The 24,289-nt window shown below is 40.6% G+C and overlaps 1 protein-coding gene across 1 annotated transcript in view; it reads left to right on the forward strand.

Moving 5' to 3' along the window:
• CPQ (carboxypeptidase Q) overlaps nt 1-24,289 on the forward strand; it is a 154,814-nt gene that overhangs the window by 119,704 nt on the left and 10,821 nt on the right. Inside the window, exon 7 of the mRNA XM_032181425.1 lies at nt 2,904-3,105. Within this exon, the coding sequence (XP_032037316.1) occupies nt 2,904-3,105 (202 nt within the window). The remainder of the gene's footprint in view (nt 1-2,903; nt 3,106-24,289) is intronic.

A 24,289-nucleotide genomic window follows, 5' to 3' on the forward strand; every position in this document is an offset into this window, starting at 1 on the left:
GCTGAGCCTACAGTTATGTTGTAAAATCTTCCTGTTTTGTTCTCCTGTTCCCTTGAATTAGCCAAGGGAGCACTGTACTGTCTCAGCCTGCTTTGATAAGTGCCAGTTATCCCTGTACCATAAAGTGCAAAGGACAAAGGATGCATCTTCCCTGTAGCATATTTCTCAGTGTGTATTTCTTTCTGTATAAGTAGGAATGCTAATACACATATACAAAAGCAGGTACAGTGAAAGCAACCCCCCACCTTTTTTTAAATTGCAATACCCTACTTTCATACTTGACAGTGAATAGATTTAAAATTAATCCTGTCTTCCAGTAGACAAAATAGGGGAAAAAAAACTTTCTCAAGGACACATGGTACTTCAAGTAGTTGCGACCTGTTTCTTTTCTGTCCCCTAATGAGTCTAGTTTCTTTCCCAAGAGCATTTTGTTTTTGTGTCGCTCCCGCACGTTCTAAGAATTGAACAGCTTTCTTCTAGAGCAAGAATATGGTGTAACGTATCGTGGGTGGTTTGCTTTCTCAGTTTCATATTAAAAACACATGTGGACATTTATATGAGAAAGAAAACAATCGAGGACTGCAGTAATAATACTAGCAGATTATGAAGTTTTGCTATTCAGATTTATTACACGAAGATGGTTTACATTCTGAAATACTCTTTCTGTTGTACCTGCAATTTTTAAACGTCATTGGTCCCATTTACAGAACAGTGTGTTTTTCTTGGCCAGCTTCTCTCCCACCACATCGAAAGAGACAGAGAATCGCAATTTCATGTTGAGACTCATGACCTGTAGTACTGCATTTGATGGTAGGCTTAGATGTATCCTAATTCCTTACACGTACTCTTTGAAAAAAATTAGTTTTTTTTTTCATTGTATAATGTGATTGCCAATTTGGTGGCAGTGTTAGTTATTTTCACCTAGATTTCCGATGGTTAGGGTGGATAGATAGACTGGTTATTTTAAGTTATTAGAACATCAATGGTTGCTTCTTCTTTTGCAAAGATTTGGTATTAATTCTATTAACTGCTGTTTCTAAGTTAGAAATGACTTAGAGAGTAACCTCCACTATGTTAGAGAGTATTTAACTCCAAAGAGTCCAGGTAAGGAAGAGCATAAAACACAACTCTTGACAAATTCGGTAAAGAACTTCTGAAAACTTGCTGGGCCAGATTTTGATACTTGTGCAAAATTCACAGCCACCTGTATTCTTTACTGAACTCTAGGCTTGTGTAACTTGCTAATGACATCGATCTGTTACTCATCGGTATCACGTATCTCTTGTAGTGACTTTTTAGTACTAACCCATGACAGCAATAAAATTTTAAAATCAGGTCTGGGCACAGGAGTAAAATATCCAGTCTCCTACACATATGAGTAAGTTCTCTTAGTCACATTCTAGGTAGTCTGAAGTATAACTTTTTTCAGCCTGACCCGGCCTATTTTACTTTGCAAAAAATGTTGTGTAGCTCTCAAATAGTGGGAAACTTGCCTTTGTGTAAAGTCTGCAAGTACTTTATTCCAATTAGACCTTTGTGACTGAGTGCTCTGGGTGTACAAGAGGCAAATGAATGGATCTGGTTGCTAAGTTTTATTCGTTAAGCTAAAAAGGATCTACCAGGTGTAGACTAAAAGCAAATGTCATTATGCCGTTTATACATGAAAACATAATATTTCATGCTTCCTGTAAGGGCTTACCTTGCAAAACACTAACTTCCCTTAAAACAGACACGGCTCCTTCAGGTCAGGTGGAACCTTGGCATTTCACTCCTCTAATTGAAGTCAGTTGACTACATGCTATATTGAAAATTAAATGTTTCTGAGGAGGCAACAGCTGTTTTTGTCAAGTGGGATGTCCTTCGCAGTCTGAGCAAGCTTTGCATGTGCCTTGAGTACTGTGTTCAGTTTTGGGCCCCTCGCTACAAGAAGGACATGGAGGTGATCAAGAGAGTCCAGAGAAGGGCGATGAAGCTGGTGAGGGGCCTGGAGAACAAGTCCTACGAGGAGCGGCTGAGGGAGCTGGGCTTGTTCAGCCTGGAGAAGAGGAGGCTCAGGGGCGACCTTATTGCTCTCTACAGATACCTCAAGGGAGGCTGTAGCGAGGTGGGGGTAGGCCTGTTCTCCCACGTGCCTGGTGACAGGACGAGGGGGAATGGGCTTAAGTTGAGCCAGGGGAGTTTTAGGTTAGATGTTAGGAAGAACTTTACTGAAAGGGTTGTTGGACACTGGAACAGGCTGCCCAGGGAAGTGGTGGAGTCACCATCCCTGGAAGTCTTTAAAAGACGTTTAGATGTAGAGCTTAGGGATATGGTTTAGTGGGGACTGCTAGCGTTAGGTAGAGGTTGGACTCGATGATCTTGAGGTCTCTTCCAACCTAGAAATTCTGTGATTCTGTCTTATTTTAAAGCTGACCAGACCTCATACCCTCCCTCTGCACCAGAATTTCTGGAGTTGCAGCTCTGAGAAAGAAGTGAGAGCTGCAGGTGAAAGCTGAGATATGGTGGGAATGACTTACCCAACTGGTATTTAGGGACAGGGTTTACTGGGTGACATTGGTAGCAGGGTGGTGGTTGGACCAGATGATCTCGGAGGTCTTTTCCAAACTTAATGATTCGATGATTTTATTTCCTATGTTCCCAAGTAGCTGGGGACAGCTGGCCAGTCATGTTGTGGCTTCTACAAATTATTGATGTCTCATAACTGAACTTGAACTGTTTTGATGTTTTCATACAGAAATATTAGACCCCTTCATTTATGCTTATGTATGTACAATCACAGGAAGCATTTCTCTGATCCTTAAACAAGTGTGTGTTATGCTGTCACAGTGACTTGTAGAATCCAAGATATGCTGCCACTTAAAACAGAAATCACAAGCCCATATGTTCTTTCCTTGCATGTTTAGGAAAACATCTCCAACTTCGATATCGTCATGGAGTCTGATGAGGGCACCTTCAAGCCATCTGGGCTGGCTTTTACTGGAAATGCTGAAGCTCGTGACATCATCAAAGAGATCATGGCTCTGCTGCTGCCTATCAACGTTACAGATGTTTTCGACAACGCAGATGGAACAGACATCAATTACTGGATGAGGGACGGGGTGCCCGGTGAGAGTACTTTGCAAAAAAAAAACCTTCCTTCCATGCAGTGTCACACTGGGAGGGAGATCCTGCAGCACTCTGGCAGTTTGGTGTTTCAAAGATAGTAGGAAGCACTTCCCCTCAAGGAATAATATTTACTGTAGATAAAACGCAGCAATGTTAAAAGGTAGCCAACAAAAATAGGACATAATGGGTATTTGAGCTTCAGTTTAATAATGGTATAGATTATACATAGCATAACATGCCTAAAATCTTCTTTTAGGCTTTAAGGATTTATAATAATTAATCCCAGACTGGTGGTTTATAAATAGTAAACTAAGGCAGAGGGGAATTCTCCATTGCAAAACAAATAACTTTTTTATTATTACCATTTCAACTTTGAAATACAGGGCCTTTTTCCACTGTTTTATATTTATATGAAGAAACAATGTTTTTTGAAGCTTGCCATTTAAAAAGTTACGGGGCATTAAGGTGTGCTAAAGAGGTAAAATTCTGCAAAGTCCTAAAAATTGTTTTAGGGATTTATTCGGAGTATTATATTTGTGTCCTGGTAAGGAGCAGCTTGTCGATGAAGAGGCAGGCTGGGAGAGAGGTCCCCCACCAGCAGCCCCCCTAGCCAGGAGACCCCATGCTGCACAGGGCTTTACAGAACACGAGAGTCCCAATTAGAGGCCAGCCTGGGTAAAACCTTAGTGAATTTCCATGGCAATTTCCACTCTGGAATAATACTGAAGAGAAAAAAGTTTCATAACACTGATACTTAAAAAATTATGGTCAGTTTTAAATTTTTAAGGTTCTTTTTTTTTTTTTTTTTTTTTGGTGCTTTATGACTGAAGTAGGCTGGTGCATTTCTCATGCTAGTTTTACTGGTAGTTAATATATGCTTGGAATGTCTTAGTAGTTGATTAACTGAGTTGTTTCTTACCTGCTCTTTTTCTTACCTGGTCTTGTGGAAGACACGGTGAGTCGTGGATTTTATTCTTTTCGTTTATGGGCGAAACTCTTTTCCTCTTGCTCACATTGGGTATACCAAGATACTGCAACATTGACTACCTCAATAAAGGGATGGAAGTCTAATTTTCAAAGCAAAATTTCTATGCTGGACAAGAAATATGGATGAATTGATGTTGTTAAACAGCCAGAGATTGATCTTCAGTTGGCATGCTGCTTTGCAGATGGTGTTCTAGCTGTTCAGTGCGATGTCATACAGCTGTGACACGGATGTGCACTCATGTTCCTAGGCTCTGTTTGTGCATCTCACGTGTGCATTAGAACCTTGTGCTGGGTTGAGAGACTGTAGGCACTGCTGAGAGGCTGTAGCTGTGATGTGCATTGTCCTCCATACCCTGTAAGTGCTTGTGCAAAGACACATGGTCCAGAATTTCAGACTGACGTGTCTACACTCAGCTGGTACTCCGAAAATGCAAGTGTGTCAGAAGAATTTCCTAGGTGAGACACTGGGGACAGCCCATTAGGGGTGTCACAGACAGTAACTGGGGACTTCCATTGTAATTCCAGCCAGAGGGTGATGAATCATGGAAGAAGATGCTAAATAATGGTGTTCAGATGTGCTCAATAAGACCCTGCTCTCAGGAACAGGATCCAGGAAAAGATGGAGCCCAGATCTCTCTGCATGGGTCGCAGTAGCCAGATAAGACTCTGGTGTCTTCAGAAAGGATAAGCTATGAAAAATATCATACCCCATTAGCTCACTGTACACCTTAGGTTTTAGAATATAAATACACCAGCACTGAGATGTCTGTTTAAAAATGAATATGATTTGCTTTCCTATTAAAAATTTGGCACATTAATTGATTATGGGGTGGATTTTTTTGCTGTCTGAAGCTTTGATTCATTTAACTTCCTTTTAAGCAAATAACAAAGTGTTCTTACAGCATAAGGAACAGTGATTCTTTTTTCCCCACTGAGCCCTGATGGAAAGGAATTAATTCCACTAAAAACGTTTCTGCTGCTTTGGATTGTATTTCATACTGTACCAGGCAGAAGTCTAAGACATCTTGTAATCTTCACGCCTTGTCTGCAGTATTCTCACTGCTCGAATGAGTCCTTATGGTATATAATAACATTGGAACAAATTGAACAGCTTCTATAATTTTGTCCAATTCAAACAAGCAGTCAAGTGTTGACACTTCATCAATTTTATTTAAATATTTTCTTGAAAGTACACTTGGTGGCTTTCTTTCTGCAACAGTTAGAGAAAATATGGTGTACTTCTTGAACAATAAGAATGGTTTCTGACATCATTTCTCTAGCATTTTTCTCTTTCACTGTATTAAATGGATTCTCAGATTCAACTTTTTAGATGCTATTAAAATTCTGCTCCTCCTGCTCCATTTGGTGGAAAAATCCACAGAGCACAACAGTACATGTGGCTTTCAGAGCTGTTTGTTTCAGAGCTTCTCAGACAGCCCCAGCGACTCCAGCCCCTCACTCTCTGCAATTTCCAACATTTTTATTCTTAATGGACATGCAGTGAAATGTCCTTTGTAATGTCCCTTAAATTTTTGCAAGAAAAAGGTGATGACCACTCTGAGAATTTAGGATGAAAGAGGCCGGATGAGTTCAGAGCGCTCTGCAAACCATAGAATGAAGCTTAGCAAACATCCCTAAAGTACAAGCAAGGTGATCTGCACTGAACACAACATTTTAATGCTTTGTGTCTGCAGGATATTAAATATATTTCCATCAGCAGCCTTTACATTTGATTATTTTGAGAAGAGGTCAGCCCAGCAATGAGGAATGTCTGTAGCTGTGTTTTTCTAGTGATAGCCAGTTTTTGGCTACTGAAAATATTTGTTTAGCATTTGTTTGGCTTTGAAGCAGACATCAAATGAATTTTATTTTATTATTTTTTTTGTGGTGGTGTATTTTATGCTGTGGTTTTACATTTAGAGGTGATCATTGATCCTAAGACCAATTCTTTATTAATTATGCAATTAACTTCCACAGTTTTCTTTTGGTTCTTTTATGTATTTGTTTTTAGTTCGGCTTGCATCTAAGCTGTTGCACATACAGGTAGGTGTTCTTTTCCAGCACTATAACCTAATCAAGTTTGGCCAGTTTGTTTTGGTTTTGGTTTTGGCTTGGTTTGGCTTCTGTACATGATTTTTCACAGCAGGCTTGTTCAGTGTCTGAAAGGGTTAAAAAGCCATTAAGCCAGCCCAGCTAGACCAGCACTCCTGTATTTTTGTTATAAAAAAAAAACAAGACCCAATGATGACAAGGCTGCCTCTAAAGTAATTTAAGCCAGTTCCTAAGGTAATAGCACTGGGACTGGGTCAGCTGTCCCTGCAAGCTTTCGGAAATTGAGAAGGGGGAATAAGGTGATTATGTTTTGTATTATGGTATCCGAGGAACATTAGTTCAGCTTCAGGTACCAGAGGAGAAGAAAACAGGTGCTGCCCCACTTTGGCAAAGGGAAAGGTGCTACGATTAAGTATTTCCAGAAGGCTGGTTCAAGGGTGCAAGTTCTGCAGGGCTCATAAGGGAGGTTGTCTGTTGCTGCAGTGCTTCTGATGGGAACACTTGTCCATGAGGAGCTGAGCTGTATTTGAGACCAAGCTGACCCAGGACATCAAACAACTCTCAGAAGGCATGTGGCAACTCATCTATTTAAAATTCAACCAGGGACCTAAAGGTGAAACTCCCTTTTACGGTGTCACTCTGGACCTTGCTCGTTTCTCCTGCCTCTCTGTCTCCAGAGTGACAGGGTCTTGCTTTCTTGTTACATTGCATGAGAGGAGGAATTATTCTTCCAGAAATGAATAAACCAGTAGTTCATCTAACTTTAATGCTTCTACAAAAATCAAAAATTCATTGCTAACCCAATCTATTAGTCATTTTCCCAGAGCTGGCAAACAAATACTATCATACATCATTCCTCTCATTTTTATATTTTTCTAGTGCTTCTTTATTACCTCCATATAAAATAAGATTTATTTTGGCCCTTGGATGCACTATTTCCCTTCTTATCACGTAAGAGGTCAAGTTTTTAAGTTCCTCTCCTTTTCCAGACCCTCGCCCCCTGTCCCTCCCATCCCCACATGTCCTTGTAGCACCAAACACCAGCACGTGCCTGCCTGCGTGCTTGAGCCATGCCTGATCTTCTGCATGGTGTCAGCCAGAGACATGCAAGAGAAAGTGGTGGGACAGGAAAACACTCTGACTTGGGCTTGCCAGCTGGGCACAGAGAGGTGGGTAGGATGTCTACTTCCCAAATTACAAGTGGGTAGACTCCGTTAACTCTTGGCTCTATCACTGTTTGGAAGTAATACTTTGATTCTTGAAGTCTTGTCCCTCAGCATACCTGCTTCATAGTCTCTGCGGACTTGGGCAATCTTTGGATCCAGTTTCTAAGCTTCTTTTAATAGTCAGAGAATAGAAACTGTAAGAAAAAGGAAGAAAAATCAGATCCTCAGGGGCTAGGACTTCACAGACCAGTGCTGAAGAGCCTGTGTTTTGACTGTGCAGGGGTAGTGAATGTTTCATTTGACAAAGATCTTCCTATAACATGAAGGAAAGAAAAATTGGTTTCCTAAAAAAATACAGACATCAAGCATAACTTCCTCACTTTGATCTATAATATTTGTGTGATTTATGATCCAAGCTATTTAGTGCAGAGCATCGCATGAAGAGCTCCAGTTATTTCGTCAAGTGACTAACACAAGTGGAATGTCTCTTGCTTGCTCATGGAGCAAAACGCTGAACAAATCTAAAGGCTACTCATGAAATTAGCTTACCTATCATGTCCAAGTACTTAGATCATTTTAGATACTCCGTAAGTGCTGCATTCCTGTACTTGCTGAGTTCCAATGTGTTGAAGCACACCGCTGCCACCGGGAGCCCGCCACCACGTGCCCGATTCGCTTTTGTGTGGAAATGAAGGGGAAGGGACTTAAAGTATGCATCTGTGTCTTGCCGGAGTCTGGATCTCAGAAAGTCTGAGATAGATCTATCAGCGCTGTTGTATGATAATTAGCAAAATCATATTGCTTTTTCCAGGTCATTCGTTTCCTTTTAAATATTTCATCATTTCAAAGGGAAATAGCAAATGAGTGTGTTCCTCTGCGTAAGTCAAATTTTCTGCAACTTGGGAGGTATTAAATTAAACCAGTATGCTAAGAGAACAATTTTAATTGCTTGGCACTTAAAGAACCTACTATAAGAGCTACAGCTATTAGAACCATTTAAAATCTTGATTGCAGTTCGAACTGTGTGTATTAATCTGTAAAATAATTCATCTATGCTCTAATTTATCATTGTTCCATAAAAATAGGCTTTTCAAATTAGAAATTGCTCTAGAGTAATTAAATGAATTTAATATGCTGCACATTTTTATGAAGGTGGATACCTTAAAACGCTCATAGTTTAGCATAATATCTCAGTTACATTAGCCTTTCATATGACCTTTTCTACTTTTAATAAAGTTAATAAAGTCTTTAAGGCTAATCGTTTAATGAAAGGACTAGTCTGTAGATTATGGTATGTTTTCTTAACTAGCTGTGCTATATGACTACCAGACAAGCTTGATCATACTTTACATACAGTTCTTTTCACCTTTGTTCTTCTTGGACGTGATTCTTGTTTTGGCATATTGGAATATTGAACTACTTCTAATAATTAGCGGGGAGCATCAGAATTGCAAGTTTGTTTTGTTTGAGGTAGGCTAGACACAAGACATGCAAATACTCATCTGGGATAATACTGCTGGAGAGAGGGATTGCGTGAGGAGATCAGGCGCAGTGCCCAAATGCAAATTTTGCTGGTAGTTTTAACAGAGCTCCTGTAATCCGTTTCTCATTAGAGTATGTGCATTTCTAATACGAGGGCACAGGGTGGTTCTGTTAAAAAAAAAAAAAAATAACGTGTCATTTTGGGGGCAAAATATTTCATGATTACAGCTAATACTTGAAAACTGGTCATTCTCACTAATTTTACCACAAATTAAGGCTACTTATAAATGAATTTTCTTAAGCCTACTTTAACTATGAGCTCCCACTGTACAGTAATAAGTTTTAAGAGTAGTTTTTATTAGAGACGGATAGAAATATTCAGAAGAGAAGGTCAACTCAAGCAAGGGTGAATGCTGCTATTACTAGCAGGTAGTATTAAGGGGTTTTACTACATGCAATATAAGAGGCATTTCAGTGAGAGCAAGATCACAAAAGAACTGCAGGAAGACCTGAAAGTCTAGAAATTGTACCTTACAGTGAGAGGCTGGAGATGTTAAAATCTCTTTCAGTCTATGCAAAGGTATGCCAGTTTGTGCAAAATGATGGCTCAGCCACAGCATACATATGAGGCTGGGAGCAGATTTTTCTAATGACACCACCTTTTTGCCTTGTTTTAAAAAATGGTTCATTAGCAATTCAGTCCGAGTCCAATTTCAAAGTGAGAGAAAGCAAACACCTCGCTGTAAGGTTAGATAGCTACAGAAGCCACTTGCAGTCGTGGTGAATTCTCTATCATTTTGAATGTGTAAAACAAGACTTGGATGCCCTTCAAAAAGTAAAGGGTAATGCAAGCAGGAGGAATGGGCTTGAGGCAGTAGTTGCACGGGGAGGTTCTGTGCCATGTGCTATTCAGAAGAGTTGATTAGATGGTAATGGGTCTTGCTGGCCTTAAAAAATCTGTAGATCTGCCAGTAAATTTTATGAGCACTTTCCATAGAGAAATGCTTCCTTCCTATTTAAATCTCACTTATTTCAAGCAGTATCGATTTTTCAGTATCAAAAGCTCTTGTCTTTAGTTTGAACAACATTTAGGTAGTCCTAACTACAATTAAAAATATAGGGCTATTGTTAACTTGCCGATTCCAGAAGAATTTTTAATTTTGAAATAAAAAAATATTGCCAAAGCTCTATCCTACATTTCTCGAACAGCTTGAATTTTTTTATTTCGACTTACTGTCGTTTCTTCAGTATCTTTGATGCATTTTATTTGACAATGTTTTCTTGGTTGTCATAAGCTCTGAATTGCTTCACACTGGCTTAGCAGCTGATACTACATAGCACTTACATTTATCTTTCAAAAAACCGAGGCAAGGCAGCTTTAAAATAATTTCATATGAGTCTTACAGTAAATCAGCTAGAAACACTGGCATTTTGATTGTGTTTTATAAATCTGTAAGAAGTGATTTTTTTTTCAGCTCAGCACTCTATAAATACTAAAGAATGCCATTAGTATAGCAATTAAAAGTGAAATTAAGGTGTTTCAAACAAAATCATAAATTCTAATGGTTCTTGTTCTTTTTGGCTAGTGGACTTCTTTTTCTTAAAGATGTTTGGACACTGTTACTTCTGTGAATATCAAATGGTTGATTTTATTTCCTACATTTAGTTGTTTGCTCTTCAGAAAAGTTACAGGAGGTGAATTGAGGTAGCAGACCCCATCATTATGTAAGTTCCTTCTCTAAGCAGACAAAATTCCTAAACGTTTCAAAAATCATCAATTAATTTGTTCCTGTCACTCACCTTTTTTTTAGCAGGAGAATATGCTCTGTCTCAGAAAAGAAGCACTGAAAAATATCTGACTGTGAATCTCATTTGGTTTTGGGGTGTGGTTGTTTTTTTTTCTGGCTTTGTCTCTGAGGGGCATATTAATTCTCTATTGTTTACTGCTTAGGAAAGCTGAATTCTGTTTCTGTGGGTGGGAATATTCTTCTCATATGGAAGCATTTGCCATTTGTTGATCCTAAAAAATCAAGTGTCCTACATTAGCACACAGAGCTCAGTGTTAACATGTTAAATATGCAGTTTGGAAGAACAAGTTACTTAAGCCTTATTCCTAGAACTGCCCTCAATTTCACCGAAGCTCCAGCAAATAATGAAGTAAATAGGAAAAAAAAGGGGTTTAATTTGTGTTTTGTAAGGAAGCTGGAGGTGGAAAACTGTTTGCCAACGGAAAAGTGTGAAAGTTAGATGCGATTCTCTCTACTTTCTTCTTTTCTTTCTGGAATTTAACTGCATGAAAAATGAGATACATTCACAAGGTGGAAATGTAGGGAGATTTCTAGCCAGATGTGTAATGACTGGATGGTTGTTCAGAACAGCAGCAGCAATATCTGTGGATTTCTGGATCTCATTCCTGGAAAACAGACTGCAATGGCATCAATATTAAAAGCTGAATAAAAAAAATAAACTGTTCAGTAGTTGAGCATTCCAGGAAGACCACTTGTAAACTACTCCTGATGGGAAGGGCACAGGTTAAAAGGATTAAGATCTGGCTTGCAGCTCTCAAAGTAGTTTCCTACATGAAGTCATATGATGAGTGTTTCTAATAGGATTCTTCAGGGACGGGTACATCCTCAAGTATTCAGAGTTTCCATCAGTGGTTTGGAATCAAGTTTAAATCAAGTTTAAAATCACAACTTATTTTAAAAGCGCACAAAACACATCTGACGTAAATACTATTGGGATGATGAGAACAAGCTGATATCTGGGCAGGGCTTTATTTTTAGAAGGCTTTTTTTGTTTGTTTTTAATTGGTAAAATGGACCCAACCTGATCCAAAGTGTGCTTACTTGATGCCTGTTTTAAGGAAGAAAGGAATTTCCTTCAGGTGTGTCTTTCTTCATTGCCCACAGAGAGATCCTGGAAGATTAATTTACAGTAGATACCAGATATGCAGGCTATTGATGTTAGGTGTGATGAATGTCAGCTCAAGAAAATTTGTAGAGAATTATTTTGGTTGAGCAGGTCGTTTGGAAGTCACATTGTCCAACCTTCTGCTCCAAACAGGACTATCTTCAAGGTTAGATAACATTGCTTCGTGCCTTATCCATCTTGTGAAAATATCTGAGGTAGAGATCCCACAGCCTCGCCGAGTAACTTCTTACATTTCTTAAACACCTTTATTGCAAGGAGGGAAAAAAAATAGGTCAGGTCTAGCTGGAATCTCTTTTATTTCTGCTTGTCCCTATTGCCTCTTCTTTTTTCTGTGTGCCATTTTGAGAAAATTTTGACTCTGTCTTAATCACTCCTTAGAGTTACCTTCATTGTCTCAACGTCTCACTGATGGCTTTTGTTCAGGGTGACCTGTTGAATTTGCCTAGGTCCTTCTCAGGCCACTTCTCCTGGGTTTTGGTCTCTCTGAGCTTCCAGCATGTGAGCTGCTCCTTCCACAGATTTAACAAAGATGCTTTTCATCAAAGATGCTGTTGTCCACATCATTGCTGAAGATGTGAACGGTATTGACCTGGTATAGACACTGAGCACCACTCATATCCAGCCACCAGTTGGCCCTCAAGCTGTGGATGGTTATCCGTGGAGCCCAGCAGTCTGGTCAGTTTTCCACCCACTTTTATCCCACCCCTCAAATCCACAATTCTCCTGAGGACAGAGGTTGGTTAGTTTTCCCAACTCTTAGTTCTCTGGATCCTGCTGCTTAATTTTTTTAATGATGGGCATGATATTTGCCTTTTTCCAGTCACTGGGGACTTCCCCTGATTGACAAAACATTTCCGAGATGATACAGAGCAACCTCTCAGAGACATTTACCACCTCCCTCATGCAGCCCATCCAGTCCCATTAATTTGTATATGTCCCATTGACTTAACGATCCCTAATTTGGTCTTCCAATGCCATGAGTAGTGCCTGTTCCCTGTCCCTCCTTACTCTGCCACCAGGCAGAGACCTGAGAGTTATTTTAAAGTAAACCACACCGATTACCTTCTCACTATTCTTTCATTACTCATTAGAGGTATGAGCTAATACTGCTCATATTGCTAATATGAGCTAATATTAGCTAATGATATAGCATTGTTCTTCCCAAGCAATCTGAAAGTTTTACATGTACACAGAAAGAAGGCTGTAAAGTCATCTTGGCTGACTGTGCAGGGCATGTCGTGCATTTAAACCAAGTATGGTTTTGATCCAGGGTCGGGAAGCTTTTTAGTGACAGAGCTTTAGATATTACTCAGAAAGCTCATCCCCTCCTTAAGCAGCAAACACATCTCGCTTTCATTTACAGGTGGCATTTTAGGTGTAAATGTCTGAGGCTTCTGAAGAGTGCTTTTAGTGGTAGACCTAGCTGAGCAAATACAGAGCTCAGAAAACATTTACAGAGACATCTTCCTCAGAGGAGCAAGTTCAAAATTACTTCAGTGGTAGCCTCTCCAGGAAATTTTTAACATTTATAAGCTTTAGAATTGGAACCCTTCTAACTATTTGTCTTCAAAACGGATTTTACAGATTTGGTCTGCAGTGCTACTGAATTTCTGAGGAGCAGAATTTATTGAGCAGCATGAATCTTTTTGACCAGTTTCCCCCTGGATCTTGACCAATTTTTCCCATTGGATCTCTCTTCCCAGCGATGTCATGTGTGTTTTCATGTAATAATTCCAGTGAATTCAGCCATGGAAGAGTCACAGAAAAACACTAATTGTGAAAAAAAAACTGAATACACATTTGTATTTTGCAAATCCTTGAGAAAGGACTGTGGGCTGCATAGGACTACAAGACAGAAGGTACTGGGTTATTGTTCTGGCTCTGACATAAGCTGCCATCCTCCCCAGTTTTATGCTTCCTCAGTTTCTTTAATGATAACAGTTACCTGAGAGGTGCTGAGGAGCTGCTTTTGTCTGTAAGGTGCAATAATGAAAAAGGAGTCTTCCATTACCTTCCTTAATAATTAAGCTGGTCCATCTTCGGCTTGAATCATCAGATCTTGCATTCATTTAGCACAAGAATAGCTCTCCTGATCAAATAGAGTGAGTGCATGTAAAGAAAATAGCAGCTTATGTGGAAAGAGCTTCCTACAGATGTATTTTAGGGGCACATAAACAAATCTGTCAGCAAGGACAAAGCGTGCACCTAAATGTGAGCAGCAGTTTATTCAAGTCCTCCATCCAAGGAGCCAGAAAACCTCATTAAGAATTATTATCCATCAGGGCCTCTCCGTCCACAGCTCTCGGCTATTTGCAGTGCCTGTGACAGAGCACTGTCTCAATCACCATGTAGGGCTTGGAAATCCACCAGAGAAAATAGGCACTTTTCCTGTTGCTTAGCTGGCTAAACTGGATTTTAAAACAGTTCAGTTCTATTAACCATATTAAACCCGGGCAATGACCTTCTGGGACAGCAGAATTTCTGTAGCTATTGCTGCTGTTTTTAAGGAAAGCTACAGTAAAGAAATAGCTGGAAGCAGGGATGCTCAGACTCTGGTCTCCAGACTCCCGAGGGATCGTGGATTACTCCTAAAAACATACAACTTCATCTGCAGCAAAGAAGAGAGCAGGTTCGTTGTCAGTGGGCTTGGTTATCCATCTAGTGTTGGTGGGGATCATCCGTGTGTAAGAAAATGTTTATGGATATCAAAATTGGAAGCAGTTGAAAAGCTACTGATGTGGCATTGTGGAGGAGAAAAAACATTTAGCAGTTTGGTTTTTCAAAGGTTAGATTCTCCATCCCTACTAGCAGAGACATGAGGGTTTAGAGAGTTGGCATTTTACAGCTATCCTGGACTCCCTAGGGGTGGGTAACATGCAAACACGTCACCGGCTGGAAGCTACTGGAAGCAGCTTGCAGAAGTAAATTATAGATACCAGACAGAAAAATTAAAATTGTCTTTGTATCTGAGGACAGAGGTTACTGTGAAGAATTGTGGTGTTACCAGAATGAGGGATGTCTGGATCGCCTGTCTGCTTCCCTGATCCCCAAATCCAAAACCACAGCCACAAGTAACAAAGCACAGCGCAAGGTGCTGGGAGCAGGCTGAGAAACATCAGTGTTCAGCTGCCCTCTGTGAGCAGACAAATGGGAAGAAACAGAAACCAAACTCAGCACTAGTGAAGTAACCAATGTGTTTTTCAAAAATGTTTATGCCTTGTACTCCCTAAATGGGAAACTTCTAGAGGTAAAATTCCTTGTGGTGTTTTCACTGCACACACACATTGCTGCTTATATGAAATATTTAGGAGCAGGACAAATTCTTGATGGAAAGTTCTTATTTCTAGGCTGTTCGGGACATGCAGCATGAAGTTATTCCCAAAGTTTGCCATGCAGTGGAGTGCTGCGTGCAAGGTCCACTTGGGCTGGTGATCCTGAATTTCACTCCACCTTGCAGGCCAAAATTGGCCGTAGTCATGGATCAAGACAAGAGCCGGACAAGGTTCAGTAGACTGTAGTTATTTTAGAAATGCATACAAACAGATGAGATTTCAAATAACCACAGAGCTGGCAAGAGTGTCTCAAGAGATCCTCTAAACATCCTTTCCAGCGCAGTCTCACTGATGCCTGGGTTGTTTCTTTCATGTTTGTGCTGTTCTTGAAAAGCTACTATAATGGAAAGAGTCTCACCAGCCCGTCTGTCCCCGTGCTTAGGGAGGTTTTTCTAGTATCTAATCTCACTCTTCCCTGCTGCAATTTAAGTGCATTAGTTCTTTCTCTACATTACGAACCCAGAGACATGATTATTTCTTTCCTTTTGCAGCAGGCTTTTATCTGAAGTTGATTTTCTTCCTTTTGTGGTGCACTATTTTATACTTGCCCTTGCTGAACAACATCCTGGTTTTTTTTCAAGCATCTCCACTTTATGAAGATCACTTAGCAAATTCTCCTCTTGCCCTCAGTGATGCTGCAGTACTTCCCTGCCTGATGTCACCCCCGTAAGACAGGAAGACTCTAGTCCATCTTTTTGGTCTATGGGGAAAATACCAAACAACCTGTGGTGCCCTACTCCATACATCCTCCCATTCTTCACTGTCCACAAGTACACTGTCCACCCTTGTAATGCACAGCATTTTATCTGTCTCTCGTGGCATTATCATTAATAATGGTATATTAAATCTCTTCTAGTGTCCTCAGAGATCAACATAACTTTGAGCTTTTGTATGTGTTTTATAGGATCAAAAAGTAAGTTCAAAGGGAGCCATCATGTATATCGAGGACACAAAATTGCTGGATCATACTATATTATAGTAGTATCTGGATATCCCAGTGCTTTTATGACTGACCTTAAAGGTATTGATCCTAAATGTATGTTTTAGTGTTTCTTCATATGTAGAATGCATTGTGGAAGGAGTTTCTTTAAGCAGATTAGGTCTTTAGGTTCTCAAGGAAAGAATGATATTGTAAAATATTGATTTCTATAAACAACATCTGTTTTGATGAGATCGTAATAGAAAATAACAGGATGGTGAGTTCCACTAACAACAAACATTTGGTTAAAATGATGAGCAAAGATAGAAACTGTTTTATTTTTAAGTTTTTGTTTCACATATGTATCAAGTCACACAAACGTGCACGATTGGACTTTATGATTGGTTTTACTGCTTTATTTCACTTTGTGAGAGCAGTTTGTGGTGCCTTTTATTTTCATCTGTTTGGAGTTGGAAAGAATTAAAAAGCAGAATTGTGTCATTTATTGCAAAATGAAAAGCCCAGCTTTCCATTGTAAGGATGCCAGTTCTCTGCACCACATATAACTGCAGCAGTTTAATATGGGTTGCAAATTATTAATTTAATCAAAGCAAACCAATCCTTAGACTGTACGAACTACTCCAGAATTTGTTGCAAATGTAAATGTAAAACATACACCACCCAGCGAGCTACAGGTTTTATGAGATTGACCTGCCAGCTCTTAAGATGGACATCTCCAACAAAACATAACCATCCTCTCTGGAAAAATAAATTAAAAGAATATGAAAGATGTATTTGAACAGCACAGGAAAGGAAAATAGTCATTCTCTGTAATACTGTATTATAGATGATGCTCTATTATATTACAGAGAATAGCTATTCACCTTTTCTTATACAACTGGAGGATCAGATTACCAACACCAACCAGAAAACTGACATAAGACAAAAGGACAAGCTCCTCTGGGCAATGCATAATTGAATGGAAGAAATCAGCACCACAAGATGTTTTGGAAACCAGGATCAAACATCAGTTTTATAAGGATGGACTGCAGCATGGGAGAACGGCCCAGCCAGGGCTGTCGCTGACAATGATGTGAATGCAACTTCCTTTTCGAAAAGTCCCTAAATCGCAGGTGGCTGGGCAGATAGCCTGAAGGAAACCCCTCTGGTTCTCCCATTCTTTATTACAGCATTGGCTGCTACTAGCAGGCTAGTTGAAGCCATGTGGGATTATTTTTTTTTTCCCAGTTAGACTTTTTTAACGTTCTAAGTAGTGATAGTCTGCGTATGGTCAACATAGTGCCAAATAATCTGGATAACCAGACTCAGTGCTCTGTACAGTCAGTGGCCTTTTAGATGCAGGAAAGTTTAGCTTGTTTTATCAAGTGTTAGCATGTTAGCATGCTTCAGCTCTTTCGCTGAGCCTTTGACTCTGTACCATGCAAGTAGCCTGCAGTAGCTTGTCATCTTGGCCTGAGCGATTTTAGCCCTTCTAACATCTCACTAGCAAGCAGATTTCATTCGGCAGCTAAAGCTGATCAACACGTTTTGATCATCATGATGTTGAAAACATCCCAGATTATACACCTGTAATTTTAAATCCTTAAGATGGGCTAAATGGGAAGCATTGAGAAAAGTTAATTAGTCCGCCCGCCTCTTCCTTCACTTCCTAATTGCTATGAGTACTGTTCCTGTCCACCAAAAGCTGCTGGCTAACTTTTAGGGCAGGTGTTCATGTGCATCGCAATTAAAAGCACATAAATGGGATGCTGTTGAAGCCTCCAAGTGCTCTGCATTGATGCCTCTTGCTTTGGAACATTTGGGAGAAGGAAGGGATCCTCACTTGCCACGTGATGTGCAAATGCCGTTTGCTTTCTTTCTGTTCTCCATGCAGATCCTCGCTTTTGGTCAGACAAGTAGCTACCAAGAAATCTATTCATGGTAAAAAAAAATTTGAGGCATAGTGCAGTGTTTTTGGGAACATTACGTTGGAGCTTTTAAAAGCTATTTCACTTTGCATATTCAGCCTAGCCACAACTTCAGGGCACTCTCCCTTGGCCCAAGGGGTGGCTTCAGGTTTCTGATCAGCGAGCAATTAGGATGGGGCTGCATTTGGGACATACCCCTGGTGGTCACGTCCCTCTGCCTGCAATCCTTGGTGTTCAGCTAAGATAGCCAAGAAACAATTATTATAACCAACAGGTCTCGATGCTCCTGGCTCTGCCTCCTCCTGCTGTGAGCCTCCTTCCCTGCCGCTGGCCAAGGCTCCTGCTTGCAGCTCACCTTCCCTGGCCCCCTGCACATCACCTGCACTTGCCCCCCTTCTGCCTCAGCAAGCTGTGCAAAGAAAAATCTGCATCCCTATTTTAGGGTTCGGCTTAACTTCAGTACAGTGGGGAGAAAGTAGAGCATCCTTTCTCCCAAAGAGAAATAGGGCAGCATTCAATGTGCATCCCCTTCATGGATTGCGTTATTCCAGGCCTTTTGCTTCTTTTCTCTGGTCGTTCTCTTTTTCTTTTTGATTTGCAGTGCATTTTAAATTCGTTGAGACAGGAAAAAGTGTGATTGCTCTTTCACTGCTTCAAGAAAAGGATATTTGGCTGCTCCATTCACTGAAATAGATTGCTGTAGAGGCACTCTGGGTGCCTTTTCTAATTCCAGTTAAGCCTTGGGCTCTCGGTACACAGCGCAAGACAGAATCTAATTATTGAAATAATTATTATTGCCTTCTCTGCTACGGCGTGGTTTTTAAAACCCTGAGCCACATTTGGAGTCCCAGTCCTGGACCCTGCTGGCATTGGAGGGAAGCGACTGCAGTCTGACAGCCCAGAACAATGCGACCGTACTCACCTGCAATGAGCTGCTCATTTCCAGTCTTCCTTGTGTGTTTTTTGACCCTGAAAAGAATACGTGACAGCAGAAAGTTTCCCGTTCTTCAGTCAATGCGTTGTGATTTCAATGGTTGCATTTTTGAAAAGGTGGCTTTTTTTTTTCACCTCTTCTGAGGAATCTGATACCAGCTGAGGTTGAGCTTGGGCTACACAGGACTAATGAGACCTACCTTTTTTCTTCCATGTCAGTCCTTGTAGGAGTATGGAAAGTATTCAAGCAATAATCAGGCAAAACTATTTTGCAAAAATGATTTTGCAACTACAGATCCTAAAGAGACAAAAATCAACCTTTTTTTTTTTTTTTTTTTTGTTATCAAATGCCTGACAGTTTTAATGTGAGGATGTAAAAGTAAAATAAATATTGGCAAGAGTGTTAAAACTTTTTCATTCAGTTGTTGCTATTTTTAAGCAACACCTTTAGTTCTAGCTTGGCTGAGCAGTCTTTGCAGTCCTTTGAGTTTATAGCAAGATACAGATTTAGCATTCTCGGCTCCTGGAAGGTTTTTAATTATGTGTGGGTTGGTATATGTGTATGTGCTTGCTGTGTTAAAAGATGTCTTCACTGCATGGGTTTGAGAGGAACCAAATGCCTTACTCATATCTGCTCTTTTCCAATGACACGTGAATGTTTGGCATGTTTTGGTAGACCATAATATTATCTATATTCTCAGCCTTTTCTTAATGGTGAAACTAGAATAGCAAACCTTTTCATCGATTTAAGAAGTGTAATCAAAATCAAGGTGGGTAGGTGAGGGTAGGGATCCAAATCCATCAAATCTGGGTTTAATGTCCCAACAGTCCGTCAAATTGGTTATGAAAAGTTGTACTGGGGAGTGTGTCTCTCTCCCCTGAAAGGCAAGTACAGCAATGCAGAGATTCAGATTTTTTGATGGAGTGAAATACAGCTTTCTCCATTAAAATAAGTCTAAAGATCTTGTAATAATCTTGCATAGATCACATCGCTTGTTCTGTGCTGCTCCCAATCAATGGCTCCTTTTCCCCTCTGCATCAGGTCATAGACAGTTTTTGAAAGCAACACCACAAAAAGTTTTACAAGAGGGCACTTGCCCTTGATTTCTTTGTCTTAAACTCAAGTCCAAGTGTCTTTGCTTTTTACAGCTGTAAACGCTGCTCTAAGCTTTAGCACCATCACGGTGTATCGGAAGGGTGGCATGGAGTGTTTAAAGTAATAAAGGTTCGTTTGCTTAGCATTGCACAGAGTGTCACTGTTATCAGATTAGCTACATTTATTGCATCACTTGGCAAACGTCGTGCCACTTGGAGCTACGCGTGAAATTTCTGTAGAAGCTGCACCGAGCAACGTTAGCATGGAAGTTAAAATGGGGTCTCGGACATTTTTATTCCCAAATGGTGAAAAATATGTATTGATTCTTGATTTGTGCAATAATATAATTGCAATGGAGATAATCAGATTGCATCTGGAGGAAGATTTTCCAAGGTGGACTCATAGCTCAGCGGGCAGGGGTGGCAGGATACACAAGTGCCATCTTCTGCTTCTGTACAGTTTCACCCAAGCAGTTTTCTTTTTTTAAAAACAACCTATTAATAAGAAAAAAGGTAGGTCCAGCATGTTCTGTGCATGGTAACACAGCGAATGAATGCAGAATGAATACACCTATCTTTAGGCAAACGATATTTTCACTTACTGCTGCGGTTGAGTTTCTGTCACTGAAAGGAAGCAACCTTTCAACCTAAAATTAATTGTTGGTATCTCTTAGGGACCTCTCTGAGCTTCATGACTTATCTTTTACTCTTAATATATTTGCATTGTGACAAATGACTCAGTGTGTTTACGCCATGGTAAACCAGCTGTCACATCAACTCAGACTTGCAGGAATAGAGAATCACAGTAGGTAGGGACATTGCTTTATTTACCCTCCGTTTTTCTAATATTAGTAGTGCTGTGTGGATTAATCAGAGGCCACATTCAGCTAGTGATCTGCTGCAGAGCCTGAGCAGGTGTAAGGAATTTCTTTGTTCCCCGCCTTAAAGGACAAATATCCTTGAATTTCTCCTTGTCTTTTCTGAGTGGAGCCCCGTGTCACACCATGAAACACGAAAATAGAAAGATTTTGAAACTGCAGCCTACAGTGTTGCAGCATGTGTCTTAACTATACCTGAATTCTTTTTATTATTATTTGTTTTTAAAATATGTTGTTTCTTTGCAGCTTTGCTGACAAAAATATTTAAATTATTGTTCAAGAACATAAAGACATTCATTTCAAGAGTGTTTTTTTTTTTTTTTTTTTTTCCTGTTTCATGGTGTTCACAGCCTGTGGAACAAAGCCATTTGTGTTTCAGAATATGGAGAATTAGTAGGACTTTGGTTCAGAAATGGCACGAAACCCCAGATCTGAACAGCCCTGAACCTTGCGATAAGATCAGATCTGAACTTTGTTTCAATTACCTCTCTCTTTTTCTATTAATAATGAACCAGTTAGATATACACGGGTTTGCAGAGCAAATGAAAGAGGGATTTCATCACCAATATCTGGAGCATCTAACATTTATTAGGAAATAGCCTATATTGGCTTAGTATGCACTGTAGCTTGGTATGCATTAATCAGAGTAACAATAGATATTACGAAGTATGTTTTATTATCATAGTCATAGTACTCTACCAGCCTTGTCTCATGGTCTCACATCTGAAATCCACCATCCCCTTCAAGTGTTCAGAGTGTCAACGGGGTATGACAGTAGAGAGACAGTAAAAAAATTTCTTGCCCTGCTGGTGTGATTGTATAAATACAGTTTTTTTTTGTCTTGTATAAAATATAACCAGTTTGTAGTTTGCTTAGGGTGTGTTTTCCTTACAGTAGGGTTGCCCATTTTTCTTCATAACTTGTTCACCACCAGGATAGTCATTAACAGGCTTCACCATCTGGACAGACCAGAGCTCTGCTAAGCCAGGTGCTGTGAACTTTTCTAGGAGGTAGCAAATTGCTAGAGAGACCCTGCAGGAAGTTTGTGATTAAGCATCCAGTTGTGTTCGTGTCCGGGGCAGGTTAGAGCCCGCAGGGAACTTCAATGGAAAGCTGCACGTTTCCTCTGAATATGATGCCTCCTCTGGGAAGGCAGACCTAAAGGCTTGCGTTAAATTGAGCTGCAAATTTGGCTTAGGAAATACCTCCGTTAAATGTGAAATACAGGGAAGCTTCCTGAGCTGATTGAAAATGTGAGTATAGATGATTCCTGCAGACACATGTGCTGCAAAAAAGCTGATGCACAGCTCATTCCCCTGGTTCCAGCTCCCCACATCAGAGCTTCAAGCCATCTGGGAGGGTGCGTGTCTCCCCTGAACATCTGGGGATGTTCAGAGGTCGGTAGGACAGAGTTTCTCTGTGCAACAAGTGTCTACTGAAGAGCTCTGACAGCAAGCTCCATGGCTAGCAGAGGATGGCGAAGAAAGGACTTCAATGCCTTGGGTTTCTAAGCAGGTTTGTGGCATCGGCTACATGGTGCAGTTGTACAGTGGGTATAGAGACTCTGAGAAATGCACGCGGTTGGGAAAGATGGTTCGCATGGGTCTCAGTCTCACTAAGTACTCCGCTTGACCCTTGTGTGTGACATTTAAAGGCTAATCAGTAAATCGCATGCTTTAACTGCTGTGCAGAAATAAGGTAAAAATAAGTTCATGAAGATGAATCCTAGATTAGAGAAACTGCCAATTTTGCAGTGACTTTCGTCCATCCTAAGCAGTGTTTAAAAGAGAATGAAAAATGTAAAGGATTTATAAATTCAACAACCCAATTCTAAAAATAGCAGCTTTGTTAAGTAGTCTCTTGTGTATGCGACTACATAATATACGTGGTCACATACCTCATTTTAAAGAAAGCACAAATGAAATAAGCTGTGTTAAAATATACAGAATAGATACCTACAGTTAAAACAGGTATATAATCCCAAATTGAAGTGTTCTGCCTAAATAAATATTTGTGAATCACTGAGTCAGGGTGGAGACCTGAAGGGGAGGCCTTAGAGTGGCCTTCCAGTGCCTAAAGGGGGCTACAGGAAAGCTGGGGAGGGACTCTGTGTCAGGGGGTGTAGGTATAGGGCAAGGGGGATGGCTTTATACTAAAGGAGGGGAGGGTTAGAATTGATATTAGGAAGAAATTAATTACTGTGAGGGTGGTGAGGCCATGACACAGGCTGCCCAGAGAAGCTGTGGATGCCCCATCCCTGGAGGTGCTCAAGGCCAGGCTGGATGGGGCTTTGGGCAGCCTGGGCTGGTGGGAGGTGTCCCTGCCCATGGCAGGGGGCTGGAACTGGGTGGGCTTTAACGTCTCTTCCAACCCAAACCACTCTGTGATTCTGTGGTTCTATAAGGACTCCAAGGACAAAAAAAATACAGAAGCAGTGGAACGGTCCGTGTGGCTTATGAGGAAAGGAGTCATGACTCACCCATCTAGTAAAGCTTTTTCAGAGGAGTTTATGCCCATTTTTGTAATTGGATCTGGTCAGCAAAGTACAGTTCAGTTCTCAAAAGCCCCAACATCAAAGACCTTTAGAGAAATAAATTACTGGGAGGTAAGAGGTATTTCCCTCTTGCAGAGTAATACCTGACTGAAAGGAGGTAGAAATAAAATGTTAGCTTTCAGAAAGGAGAAAGAGCTCTGTTAGGCTGCCCAGCCACATTTTTGGAAGACTTCAGGTGATCGCCTCACTCAACATTAACCACAAATGGAGCAAGTAGCAAGTTGGCAAAATTTACTGGTGCCTACTCCAAGTGTTTCACATACAAACCGAAGCTGTGAAAATGTGACAATGATCTTGTAATAGGAAGCGCTTAAGTGATAAAACACCCAGTGGCATTACAGTGCCACCAAGCACAGAGTAGTGCAGTGTGTTATGCATGTGCTTTGCATACATGAAAACAGGATCCAGATTAGTTATTTTCAGATCTGCAAAATCAAATCAAGATAATTGTCTGAAGCCTCAGTTCAGTACCCAGGCGCAGTGAGAAGCACTGAGCTGTGGGCTGTAGGAGGAGAACCAGAAGAAAATATCAAGGGGTCTGTGTTGTGGGATGCTGCAGTTGTATCACACTGACTTTTGTAGGCAGTTTTGGGCTTCTCGTCACAGGAATGATGAAGCAGGATGTGAAGAGGGACAAGAAGAGTCACGGCAGCCTACATCCTCAGAGGTATTAATGGTTTTTGTGCATGGAGGACTCTTCAGATTGGAACAAACTGCTGAGGTAGGGTGTGATAAAAATGTATGAAAGCATCAACAGCATGAAAGGCAGGGCACCAGTGCTGCAGCACCCAGCACAAGAGCCACGGTGTGCCCACAGGACATGATGGGCACACAGTGCATTGCCACGGGGAGCTTTGAGGGGGGGCAGAGGTGTAAATAAGTTCAAAAATGGGACTGGTAAGTCTGTGGAGGATCAGTCCATCA

The sequence above is a fragment of the Aythya fuligula genome, chromosome 2 (genome assembly GCF_009819795.1).
Source record: "Aythya fuligula isolate bAytFul2 chromosome 2, bAytFul2.pri, whole genome shotgun sequence".
Taxonomy (NCBI): Eukaryota; Metazoa; Chordata; class Aves; order Anseriformes; family Anatidae; genus Aythya; species Aythya fuligula.